Source organism: Hemiscyllium ocellatum, chromosome 19, assembly GCF_020745735.1.
Source record: "Hemiscyllium ocellatum isolate sHemOce1 chromosome 19, sHemOce1.pat.X.cur, whole genome shotgun sequence".
NCBI classification, from domain to species: domain Eukaryota; kingdom Metazoa; phylum Chordata; class Chondrichthyes; order Orectolobiformes; family Hemiscylliidae; genus Hemiscyllium; species Hemiscyllium ocellatum.
In genome coordinates, this window is record NC_083419.1 from 61,832,145 (window position 1) to 61,845,757 (window position 13,613).

General features: G+C 45.9%; 1 protein-coding gene across 1 annotated transcript in view; it reads right to left on the minus strand.

Moving 5' to 3' along the window:
• The window catches only part of tmtc1 (transmembrane O-mannosyltransferase targeting cadherins 1), a 171,973-nt gene extending 171,208 nt beyond the window's left edge, over nucleotides 1-765 (minus strand). Inside the window, exon 1 of the mRNA XM_060839995.1 lies at nucleotides 380-765. Coding sequence (XP_060695978.1) covers nucleotides 380-663 — 284 coding nt within the window. The 5' untranslated portion in view covers nucleotides 664-765. The remainder of the gene's footprint in view (nucleotides 1-379) is intronic.
• Nucleotides 766-13,613: the final 12,848 nt, after the last annotated feature.

Consider the following 13,613-nt stretch of genomic DNA (forward strand, 5'->3'; position numbering starts at 1 on the left):
GGGGGGTAAGGGGGGTGGGGGTAAGGGGGGTAAGGGGGGTGGGGGTAAGGGGGGTGGGGGTAAGGGGGGTAAGGGGGGTAAGGGGGGTGGGGGGTGGGGTTGGGTGAGGCTGTGAGGGTCGGTGGAGGAGGGAGGTGAGGGTGGCTGGAGGGAGGGTGGAGGTGATGGGATGGAGGAGCGGGTGAGGGGGTGTGGATGGGGGTTTATGGGGGTGGTGGAGGGGGTGAGGAGGGTGGAGAGGAGGGATGGGGGGGTGAGGGGTGGAGAGGGTTTGGGGGGTGGATGGGGCAGTGCAGGGGGGGGTGGAGGGTGGAGGGGGAAGGGCGGGTGGAGGGGGTGGTGAGGGGGGGGGTGTGAGGTTGTAGGGAGATGCACTTACTTGAAGGTGAGGATGCAGAGGGGTCGGTAGGATTTGTGACTGCTGTTGTCCCCCATGCTCTTGCCCCAGAAGTCATTGTAGAAGATGTGAGTGAGCGGGGCTCCGGCTCTCAGGTCCGGGTTGTTGACTATCGCCCAGACATCGTCATGTACCAGCTCCCCGCTGAGCCCGGTGCAGTAAGCGGCAGCACAGACGGCAGCACACAGCCCGTGCACCAGGCTAACGGCAGCACTGCCACTGCCGGCCCCGGAACCGGGATCCCTGTCCGCCGCTCGCACTCTCATCTCTCCCCGGGCATCGCATCCTCAGCGGCGGCACAACCACAGCCGGATCCCGCCGCCGCCGCTGCTGCTGCTCCGGAGGCTGCGGGCTCCTGCTCTGTCACCGCCCGAGCAGCGGCCGCCCAGCCCAGCCCAGCCCACACGAACCAGGCGGAGCCAGGCTCAGGACAGCACAAATCACCGGGGGGAGGGTGGCCCGATCTCACCCCGGAGGGTAAATATACAGGGGGCTGAGGGTATCTACACCCACAGGGCAATATACACCAGGAAGGGACTGTACAGGGGGCTGAGGGTATCTATAGGAGGAGACTATACAGGGGACTGTACAGGGGGCTGAGGGTATCTATAGGAGGAGACTATACAGGGGACTGTACAGGGGGCTGAGGGTATTTCCACCGAGAGGGCAATATACACCAGGAGGAGACTATACAGGGAGCTGAGGGTATATACACTGGGAGGGCAATATACATTGGGAGGAGAGTATACAGTGAGGAAAGTACAGGGGATGGGGAATATGCAGAGGCGAGGGAATTAATGTGGAGAATTTGGAATATAAGGGGGAAAATGTACAGGGTGGAGAAGAAGCATATACCCAGTGAAGGTGGAATAAATGAGTCGTGGGAATAAAAGGGAACAGGGAATATAGGGAGAGCAGGAAATACCAGGGAGCTGGTGGAAAATATGGGGAGGGTCGACTTGGGGAAATATAGGGAGGGGGTAATTTGTGAGGGGTATATAGGGAGGTTATACTTAAGAATATATGGGGAGGGGAGAATATACTTGTGAGTAGGAATATATGGGGAAAACATATGGAGAGAGGGAATATACCTGGGGAAGGAGTATATATGGGAATTGGGATAATATATGGTAGAATGGGAAAATATATCGCAGTGGGTAGGAAAAGACAGAGGAGAGGGGTAAATTGGGAATATATAGGGTGTAGCAGAAGAATGTACTGAGGAGAATATATGGGGTTGAGGGGTGAAAAATGCATTTGTCAAAGGGGAAATGTACAGGGTTTGGGGTGGGAGTACACAGGGTAATATACAGGAGGAGGGAATATACTTAGGAGGGTTAGGTGGGAAAATGTACTGGCAGCAGGAGCGAAATATTCCAGCGGGGGGGGGGGGTAAATATATCAAGAGGAAAAGCAATGAGGTGGAAATATACTTTAGAGTGGGCAGGGGAATATGTTCCAGGATGTGGGTAATGTGCCAGGAGGAGTTGGGAAATGCCAGGTGGGTGCAAGTGGGTAGTATATACCAGGGGGAGCAGTGAGAAGGGCAAAACATACCAGAGGCTGGGGGGAGATTTGGGGATAGACCGGGAAAGTTATAATTCCAGGGTCGAGGGGGAATTTTACCAATGGAGGGAATAAACAGGGGGGATGAGGTGTTTGGATTGTTTCCGCTGGTGTGGTAGAATTTGTCACAGCTGTCGAAATACATGCAGAGTTTTCAAAGCAGGTCACTGGATGTGAATTGACTTAAAGTCTCCTCAGTGAGATGGTATCGATTGTTTCATGGCAGCAAAATCCCAAGCAAAACTTGAGTCAATGGGAATCTGGGGGAAGATTCCGCACTGGAGAGACACCTAGCACAGAGGAAGATGGCTGTGGTTATTGGAAGTCAGTCATCTCAGCTGCAGATGTCTCTGCAGGACACCCTTGGCATAGTGTCCTGGGCCCAGCCATCCACAGTTGCTTCATCAATGACCTTCCTTCCATCACAAGGTCAGAAGTGGAGATGTTTATTCATGATTGCATTGGTGCCTCCTCAGATACTGAAACAGACCATGCCCAAATACACCACAGCCTGGACAATATGCAGGCTTGGACTGACAACTGGCGAGAAACATTCACGTGACAGATGCCAAGCAATGACCATCTCAAAGAAAAGAGATTCTACTCATATGCACTTGCCATTCAATGGCATTGTCTTCTCTGAATCCAGTATTGTTAACATCTGGGAGTTACTATTGACCAAAAATTGAACTGGGCAAGCCATTTAAACATAGTGGCAATAGTAACAGATCAGAGGCTAGGAATACAGCAGCAACTAATTCACCTTCTGACTCCCCAAAGCCATACAAAAGGCACAAGTCAGGAGTATAATGGAATACTCCCCACTTACTTTAATGAGTGTAATTCTAACAACACTCAAGAAGCTTGACACCATTCAAGAGAAAGCAACACAATTGACCGGCACCACATCCACACACATTCACTCTCTTCATCACAGACACTGCAGGAATTTAAGTTACCTAGACAGTACCTTCCAAACCCATGGCCACTTCCATTGAGACGGACAAGGGCAGTAGTATGTGAGAACACCACCACCTACAAGTTCCCCTCCAAGCCTATGGGCGGCATGGTGGCACAGTGGTTAGCACTGCTGCCTCACAGCGCCTGAGACCCGGGTTCAATTCCCGACTCAGGCGACTGACTGTGTGGAGTTTGCACGTTCTCCCCGTGTCTGCGTGGGTTTCCTCCGGGTGCTCCGGTTTCCTCCCACAGTCCAAAGATGTGCGGGTCAGGTGAATTGGCCATGCTAAATTGCCCATAGTGTTAGGTAAGGGGTAAATGTAGGGGTATGGGTGGGTTGCGCTTCGGCGGGTCGGTGTGGACTTGTTGGGTCGAAGGGCCTGTCTCCACACTGTAAGTAATCTAATCTAATCCTATCACCTTGGAACTATTTCGCCATTCCTTCTCAGAGTCAAGTTCCTGGACCTTCCTTTTGAACAGCATTATGGGTGTACCTACACCAAATTGACTACAGCGGTTGTATGGGTAGCTCACCACCCACCGTCTCCAGGGCAACTAGGAATCAGCAATAAATACTGGACCAGGTAAGGAGGACAAGCGTTTCCTTGTACAGAGCATCAGTGAACCACTTGGGATTTTATGGCAGCTTCATGGTCACTTTTCCAGAACCAGCAACCCCCTCACTTTCCCCCTTTATTCAGAGAGTTTTATCAAACACATGTTGGGAATGGATGGTTTGAGTTAAGGAGAGGCTGGATAGGTTGGGACATTTTTCACTGGAGGTGTAGGAAGCTGAGGGGTGACCTTATGGAATTTATAAAATCATGAGGGGTATAGATAAAGTGAATGGTAGATGTCTTTTCCCTGGTGCGTGGAGAAAGATTTTAAAAAGACCGGAGGAGGCAACTTTTCGACACAAAGGGTGGTTTGTGTGCGGCATGAACGTCCAGAGGAAGTGGTGGATGTGGGTACAGTTTTAGATTAGATTAGATTACTTACAGTGTGGAAACAGGCCCTTCGGCCCAACAAGTCCACACCGACCCGCCAAAGCACAACCCACCCATTCCCCGACATTTACCCCTTACCTAACACTACGGGCAATTTCAGCATGGCCAATTCACCTGACCCGCACATCTTTGGACTGTGGGAGGAAACCGGAGCACCTGGAGGAAACCCACGCAGACACAGGGAGAACGTGCAAACTCCACACAGTCAGTCGCCTGAGGCGGGAGTTGAACCCGGATCTCTGGCGCTGTGAGGCAGCAGTGCTAACCACTGTGCCACCGTGCTGCCCACATTGAAAACGTTTAAAAGACATTTGGATAAGTACATTAATAAGAAATATTTGCACAGATATGGGCCAAGTGCAGGCAGGTGGGACTATGTTCAGCATGGACCGAAGGTTCTGTTTCTGTGCTGCATGACTCAATGACTAAGCCCAAACTCTTCCGTTTCGCTGTTAATTCAGCCTCCTGATTTGCAGTCCCAATGTGTACCTCTGGAAAAGCACAGCAGGTCAGGCAGTATCCAAGAAACAGGAGAGTCGACGTTTCAGACATAAGCCCTTCAATCCTGATTTGTAGCCCAGTAATGAAGCCTTTTTGCAGGAGTCAAGATAACCAGTATTAGTTAAAGGTTGAACACAGAGGCACTGATCCCACACAAACTTTCCAACAGACGGACTGTGATCAACAATCCAGGAGCCTGGCTCTCGTGCATCAGAGAAGGAGAAAGTTATCAAACTTTGCCAGTGTCATCAGAGTTGTGGCAGAGCCCACTGGTGGACAATTGCTATCACTGCACTGTAGACGAAGACATAACAACCTTGTTCTTTCAGGCACAATTACAACACTATTGCCAGCAGAGAAGAATAAACTACAGGGATAGGCCGATTAGTAAAAAATAAATTGGCTAGCTATATCCAGATTGCTTTAGTTACGAGCAGTGCAGAATAGATTCTGGATTACAGGGCAGCTAATTTTCCACAGCCTGCTGAGAACTTTTGTGTTTTGCTCATGTCAACCTGCCAACTGGTCTTAACTGTGGTGGAGATGGAAACTTTAAGTGTTGCAATAAGGTTACTCATTCCTGCCATAACTGAAACCCTACAGGAACACTTTTACCAGGTTATAATTAATACGTTGAGGCTTTTTTTTGCAGCGCAAAACGAAAATTGGCTTTCTCTTACAATTATACAATTGTCCTGTGACAACAAGGAATATGATTATAATCACCGACAGACAAAGCTGCAGTGAAGGAGTGCTGCACTGTCTTAGGTGCTGTCTTTCAGATTAGGTTAAACTGACACTCAGTCTGTTATCTTTAGTAGAGTCCATGACATGAGTTGAAAAAGATAGAGCGGTTTCCCCATAAACTTCTAGTCAAAATCTATTCTTGAACTAAGCTCATTAGAGGGAAGATGGATAAGAAAGTGAGAGGCTATGCCATCTGGCTCGCTGTCAATTTCCAGGAGTTTCTCCGGTAGGTTTGTGTACAGATTTGTAGCTAGGGTATAGGTTGCAGTTGTTGTGGGTATGTTCACTGAGCGGGAAATTTGGTTTGCAGACATTTGCTCCCCTTTCTTGGTGACATCCTCAGTGCTGTGATGCCTTCTGTGAAGCGCTGCTGTATTGTGTCAGCTGGAATTTGAGTGGTTTCATTCCTGCTGCTTCCGGTTGCTGGTTTCAGTTGTTATTACAGTGGTCGGTATATCGGGGCTAGGTCAACGTGTTTATTGTTAGAGTCCATGGGCAAGTTCCAAGCTTCTAGGAATTTGGTCCCACATATCCATTCTTGGAACACAACAACAGGACAAGCCAAACTGAGGACAGCGAGAGGATTCCTTTTGGAAAGCTTGTAGAAAGCATAAACACTGGTATGAGTTAACGGAACCAAAATGCGATGCATTATATATCCTAATATCTAAATCTAGTTTTTTTCACTGCTATTTGTGAAATCTTGCTGTTGATAAATCGACTATTATATTTCCCACATTACAACAATGGTCATTAATAGTGGATTGCTTTGAGGTTCCTTTAGAGCACTATCTGAGTGCAAGTCTTTAGTCCTTTCACTGCAAGTCCCATATTACAATGTTATGCATAGTCAACAGCTGAAGGAAATGTCTTTCTCTAATGTGAAATGGAGCACACATTTCCTCATGGTTTTGTTTAAGGAGATTTTGTGGTCCATTCAGGCAAACTAGAGAAAGGAACATCAGTTAGTTATTTGTTGAATCCCTTGCTGTCCAGCACATCAGACTGTACATGGCTATCTGCTCTCCTGATAAGAGCCACTCATCACTGCCCAGGACTGCACATTGTTTTGAGTGGATGTTGGTGTGGGCTGATGGCTTAACGAGATGCTGCTACAGGCGAAGTCAGCACCAGATGAAAAACTAAAAGGAATAGAAGTTTTCTACCTTCAAGTGGTAATTCTGTAAGGAATACAGTCCTACACCAAAGGAGAGGTGACACAGGAGAAAGAGAAGAATGAAAGCAGTGCTAATTTTCACTTGCCTCAATGACTGAAGGTAGTGATTGAACACTGTGCAGTATGATTGTGGAACAAAGTTATTTTTTCTTACATTAAGAGTGAGAGTCTTTCTCTTTCCTCACACAAGGTCATATTTAACATACAAAGCTTTAAGATATAATGAGAAGGCCTGGTCATCTGCCCTCTGCCTGACTGGGAAATGATACCCTCAAGCTCATTAGCTTCACATTTTCTGTCCTATTTAGTTTCACCCTGTTTGAATATCTGTAGCATAGACCTACCAGCAGCATGGACTGCTCCCCAGCACAAAGGTAATATAGTACTGACCTTCTACCTCGAATATTGCAGTTACATGAACTGAAAGGTGATCATTATTGAGCATTCAAATTACACCAAAGTTATAATAATAACAATATACATTTCACAATGAGTTCAGTAGTGCTCAATGCAACACAGCAAAATGCAAGTGAGTAGTTTTTCTGAATGCTAGAAGAAGCTGCAATACTTGCCAGCAAATTCGCCGACTTGAGGAACTGTAATGATGGTACCCTGACCCTCACCAAATGCCACTCACACATCACCACTTGTTTGCTGCATTGCTTAGTCTCCCACCCACCAAAGTCTTGGGTTTAAAATGGTCATTCTCACACTCAACTATCTCCACGGCCTTGCTTCTCTACAATCTCAGAAGAGCTCTGCGTTCCTTCAGGTTTGACCTCTTGTGCATTCTTTTGTCTTTGCCTCATCACGGTGGCCATGCCTTCTGCCATAACATATGCTGGAAATGCTGAAATTACCCGCTCAAACCTCTCTGACAAGTATACCTTTCAAGGTCTGCTCAAAACTGAGCCTCAGTAACAAAGCTCTTGTTTACACATCTGAAAGCCTCTAAAGGCTAGGTGACAATTTTTAGTCTGATCTCATTGGAGTGACTTGAGCATTCCATATGCTGATGGTGCTATATAAGTTGTTGTTATGCAGTAAGAAACAATAACAGCAGTGGGGCACATCCCCCCTATGGTTGGTCCTGCTCTCTGAAGTTGTGTCTTTGTGTTGGCAGAACAAACAGGGTAAGATTTAGGAAATACTCTCGCCCACGGCAGTGTGAGATGTTTCACGTGTGAGATGTTCTCCTGAACCATTCAGTCGATACCAATATAAGGAAAAGACAACAACATCCCAGCAGATGAATAGCCACCGATGGATGTGGACAGGACTTCGCACTTCTTCAAAATATTTTGGGATTGCCAATAAGGCCAATGTGTACTTTTGACTTAGCAACCCATCCCAAACTACATGACAGTGGTGGAGGGATACTTACTTAAGTAGAACCTATAGAAGTTGCCTGAAGGCATTGGTGGCAAGATGGAGAAATCAACTAGCTCCCAACCAGAAGTACAAAGGCCCAAACACAATTCAGGAAACATCATACAGAGTGGGGCAGTGGAGCCTTCTGAGACTCAGAGCATCTGGAGCAAAGCGAAGGACTTTAGGAGTATTGTCCAGAGTTTGGAAATATGAGATCCCTGCCTAAATGGAGGAAAAGCGGTGGGGTGGGGCAGGAGCGGTGGGCAATACACTGGAGTATGAGAGCAGATGGTACAGTGTTGAAGAAAGCTCACGAGACCCAGACCTTGTGAATGGATTAGTTTATTACACGATATATCATGGGGAATTCACCATCCTAACTGTGGCTCGGTGTTATTCCGAAGTATATCAGGATACTACAGGATTATGTAAGAAAACAGCTAGGAGCTGACCGTTAATGACACAGTTTGGCATGCTTATAAGTTGGTACTAAATTGGAGGTTAATCATTAAGTTCAAGACTAAAGCACTATTATGCATTCTACAAGTGGACAGATCTAATGGTATCAGCACCTGCTCTAGTTACACAGATTGCTAATACTAAGCAGAGATATCCCTAATTGGCTGAATGAACGTGAAGAGGCAATAGAGAAGGAAGGGGGACTAATTGGAAAGTCTATGTCAGCTTGACTGGTTCTACAGCCTGCGCTGACCATTCAGCAAAGGGAGGAGACACGATCATGAGAAGGAAGATAAGGACAACCTTTCACATTACCTCACAGTAAGGAATACATAGCCAGCAAGGTCTGGCTGGGGACACAAAACGGAACTCTCAGCCGAATCAGGAAAGTAGCTTCCAGGCAAATAATATTAACTTTTCCCCAACATACAGTGTAGGTTACAACGGGAGGGTGGGGTAAAACCAAGTGGAATTTGGAGAGGTTCTTGTGATTACAATGCCATGGATTAGTAATGGAGATCAGTGTGCACAGGACTGATTACCGAAGAGAACATAACGTAGGCGTGAACCAGACAACAGTGTTTTAGAAAGATGGAGGTCTGGAGGTTGCCAAGGCTTATTTGAGCTTGAACCTGAGAAAATACAGTTGAATTATTGCAGCAAGCATTCAGAGCACAGTCTAATAATTCAAGAAGATCAGTTTAAATTCTGTTTAAAAAATAAGACATTTCAGGTACACCAGATTTCTGGGATAAATTATAAAGCCAATAGAATGATGGTTGAAATACTTGCAATTAGTAGTCATTGACTTTCATCAATATCCATCAATAAACTAGAAACACGCCACAATTGACACTTAACTATCAGCAACATTCAGTGGGGAGGGTATGTTTCATTTTGATAAAATCATTTTCAAGGTGACAGAATCAAAAAACTTGGGAAGCTTTCTATTTAGACAATATGAAGTTCCACAGAGCTCGTGTTGAGATGCTTAGCAAAGGGAAGTTGTCCTAAATGCAGGAAACCAGCAACAAGAAACATATAAAAACTTTTTTTTTATTATGCCTTGTGTTCAACAGTATCTGGAAGTATTAAAAATAGTCTCTGAGTGAACAAGGGAGTGTAATTAGGGCAGGTCATTCCACTCAATTACAGTACAAAGGCCACTGTATTATCTCTGAGAAATTACTTTTGAAAAGAAAATATATGCACACTTATCACATTCCTTGCAGAATGTGTTTCTTCAAACAGAATAAATAAGCAGGAGAAACAGTCACTTGGAATCTGCAGCCACATTAACCATATGTCACTTGTTCAGGGTTCGGTTAAATCTCTTTTACAACACTGAAACTATTTCCTCAGCTTGAAAGGAGTTGCCAATCAAGTAGGGTGTGTTGTTATCAGTCAGGGTCTCTTGATTGCAAGCTCTGATCCCAATACAGTCGTGGAGTCATAGAGATGCACAGCACGGAAACAGACCCTTCGGTCCAACCCCTCCATGCCGACCAGATATCCCAACCCAATCTAGTCCCACCTGCCAGCACTTGGCCCATATCCCTCCAAACCCTTCCTATTCATGTACCCATTCAGATGCCTTTTAAATGTTGCAATTGGGCAAGCCTCCACTACTTCCTCTGGCAACTCATTCCATACACATACCACCCTCTGTGTGAAAAAGTTGCCCCCTAGGTCTCTTTTATATCTTTTCCCTCTCACCCTATATCTATGTTGTCTAGTTCTGGACTCCCACACCCCAGGTAAAAGACTTTGTCTATTTATCCTATCCATGCCCCTCATGATTTTATAAACCTCTATGAAGTCACCCCTCAGTCTCTAGCCCTAGCCTATTCAACATCTCCCTATAGTTCAAATCCTCCAATCCTGAAAACATCCTTATAAATCTTTTCTGAACAGTTCCAAGTTTCACAACATCTTTCCAATAAGAAGGAGACCAGAATTACATGCAATATTCCAACAGTGGCCTAATCGATGTCTTGTACAACCGCAACATGACCTCCCAACTCCTGTACTCAATACCCTGACCAATAAAGGAAAGCATACCAAATACCTTCTTCACTATCCTATCTACCTGAGACTCCACTTTCAAGGAGCTATGAACCTGCACTCCAAGGTCTCATTGTTCAGTAACACTCCCTAGGACCTTACCTTTAAGAGTATAAGTCCTGCTAAGATTTGCTTTCCCAAAATGCTGCAGTTGTGGGTTCAAGCCTCACTCCAGAATAAGAGCCCAAAGGTTAAGGCTGGCACTCAAGTGCTGGACTGAAAGAATGCTACACTGTCAGAGATGACTACTTCTATACAAGATGCCTGCACTGAAATCTGTTTGTACATTTACAAATGTAACTCCTTTAACAGAGGGAGACAAAGCAGGGACATACAGGTAATTAGTTTAATATCTGTCAAAGGGAAGATATTGGAAGCTGTTGTTAGAAGTTTTATAACAGGAGACTTAGAAAAATTGTGGTTCTGTTCGCCGAGCTGGGAATTTGTGTTGCAGATGTTTCGTCCCCTGTCTAGGTGACATCCTCAGTGCTTGGGAGCCTCCTGTGAAGCACTTCTGTGATCTTTCCTCCAGCATTTGTAGTGGTTTGAATCTGCCGCTTCCGGTTGTCAGTTCCAGCTGTCCGCTGCAGTGGCCGGTATATTGGGTCCAGGTCGATGTGCTTATTGATTGAATCTGTGGATGAGTACCATGCCTCTAGGAATTCCCTGGCTGTTCCCTGTTTGGCTTGTCCTATAATAGTAGTGTTGTCCCAGTCAAATTCATGTTGCTTGTCATCTGCGTGTGTGGCTAAGGATAGCTGGTCGTGTCGTTTCGTGGCTAGTTGGTGTTCATGGATGCGGATCGTTAGCTGTCTTCCTGTTTGTCCTATGTAGTGTTTTGTGCAGTCCTTGCATGGGAATTTGTACACTACATTGGTTTTGCTCATGCTGGGTATCGGGTCTTTCGTTCTGGTGAGTTATTGTCTGAGAGTGGCTGTTGGTTTGTGTGCTGTTATGAGTCCTAGTGGTCACAGTAGTCTGGCTGTCAGTTCGGAAATGCTCTTGATGTATGGTAACGTGGCTAGTCCTTTGGGTTGTGGCATGTCCTCATTCCGTTGTCTTTCCCTTAGGCATCTGTTGATGAAATTGCGCGGTTATCCGTTTTTGGCAAATCCATTGTATAGGTGTTCTTCTTCCTCTTTTTGCAGTTCTGGTGTGCTGCAGTGTGTTGTGGCCCTTTTGAATAGTGTCTTGATGCAACTTCTTTCGTGTGTGTTGGGGTAGTTGAAGTCCTGAACTTGTCTTCCATCCCAAAGATGTACCTTCTCAAGATTCTCAATACAACGGCAGGCATGTGGTGTCAGAGCGTTGGTGGCAAGAACTCATGTGAAGGAAATTTCCTGGAATAATTGAAGTAGAGCTGGCTTTGAATAGACAACTCAGCACCTCTGTCTTAAAACCTCTCCTTTAAAAAAGCCACGACACAATACATCTTGTAAAGCCATAGTGTCATCACAATTCTACTATTCAGAGTCACCTCTCAGAGCGCGACAGGATCTCGTAGAAACATGCTGGTGTTGTGCAGTAGGGATCAGTCCCTTTGGATTGAGAAAGGATGCCTTAGTATTTCAGAAACATTGTTAGCACATTATATTGACAATCTCAAATGTTTCAATTGTCAGAGGTAGCTACAAGGATTGTCCAAAAACTGACCCTCCGACCACAGCTTCAATGTGGATTTCACCTTCCCCTGCCACCGCAGGAAAACCTGTGCCAACACTTCTCCTCCCCGCTCACCTCTGTCCAAGGCCCCAAAAGAGCCTTCCACATCCATCAGAGTTTTACCTGCACTTCTATGCGTGTCATTTACTGTATCCGTTGCTCCTGATGCAGTCTCCTCTACATCAGGGAGACAAGAAGCCTACTTGCAGAGCGCTTCAGAGAACATCTCTGGGACACTCGCACCAACCAACCCACCATACTGTGGCCAAACACTTCAACTCCCCATCTCACTCTGCCAAGGACATGCAGGTCCTGAGCCTCCTCCATCGCCACTTCCTCTCACCCGACGCCTGGAAGAAGAATACATCATCTTCTGCCTTGGGACCCTCCGACCACACAGCATCAATGTAGTTTTCACCAATTTTCCCATTTCCCCTTCCCCCACCTTAGCTCAGATCCAACCTCCCAACTTGGCACCGCCCTCATGACCTGTCTTACCTGCCCATTTTCCTTCCCATCTATCTGCTGCACCCTCCTCTCTGACCTTATCACCACTACCCCCACCTCCATCTACCTATCGCAGTCTTAGCTATCTTCCCCCCAGCCCACCGACCTCCCATTTATCTCTAAGCCTGCCCTCACCAGCCTCCAAAACCCACTCCTGAAGAAGGGCTCCCGCCCAAAACGTCGATTCTCCTGCTCCTCAGATGCTACCTGACCTGCTGTGCTTTTCCAGAACCACACTCTCGACTCAAAGAACTGACTATCTGATCTTCAGATGGCATTGCAGGGTACACACTCATAGACACACACACTCACATACTCTCACTTTATCTTCAGTTTGCACTAATTCTTTTTCAACCTTCGGCTATTGAGACATATGTGCTCAACATTGCAATGGGGCATATTTTTTATATTTCAACAATACACTTGGGACACAGAAACAAAACCTGCTCCATTATCATCTCTCTGACCTATTACTTCACACTATGATCTTCATCTTCATTCTGCCTTCTAAAAGGCAAGAGCTTGCATTCAGTAATGTCTTCCACAAGGACCTTCAGCAAATTAAGCAGTAGCTGCACATCAAAGCAAATTTGATGTGTAGTTACTATTGTATTAAAGGGAAATACATTAGTCAATTCAAACACAGCAAGGTCCCACAAACATCAATGTGTTAATGACTAGATACCTTTTTTTTATGTTTTTGGCTAAAGGATAAATAATGACTGAACACCTAGAAAAACTCCCCTGCTGTTTAATCGAACAACAGTTGGTTAATCAATTTAACGTCTCATTTGGTGGTGCAGCTCTCACTCAGTGCTTGCCTGGATTATATTTACCCAAGTCTATGGAGTGGAATTTGATTCCATGATCATCGAAAGTGAGAGTTCTATTAAATGAGACCCCAGCGGAAAACTGCCCATCGTTCCCAACCTGACCTTCTGCCTCCTTCCTCCTTTCCTCATGACAGGCTTCACCATGTTCTTTGTCATGGTCAGGTGTTGCCATGTGAATATCCCAGGGGGTATCACTCAAGTTGTCCACTGCAACAATAGAAATTAGTCCACACTCCTGACATTTCATGTCATGAAGGAAATCGGAATAGGCTGATTCAGCAGGATACCAAAGGCAAGTTGAACATCTGGAATGCAGGGAGTTACTCCTGACCAAGTTAAGGGCAATTGTTTTGAAGTAGACA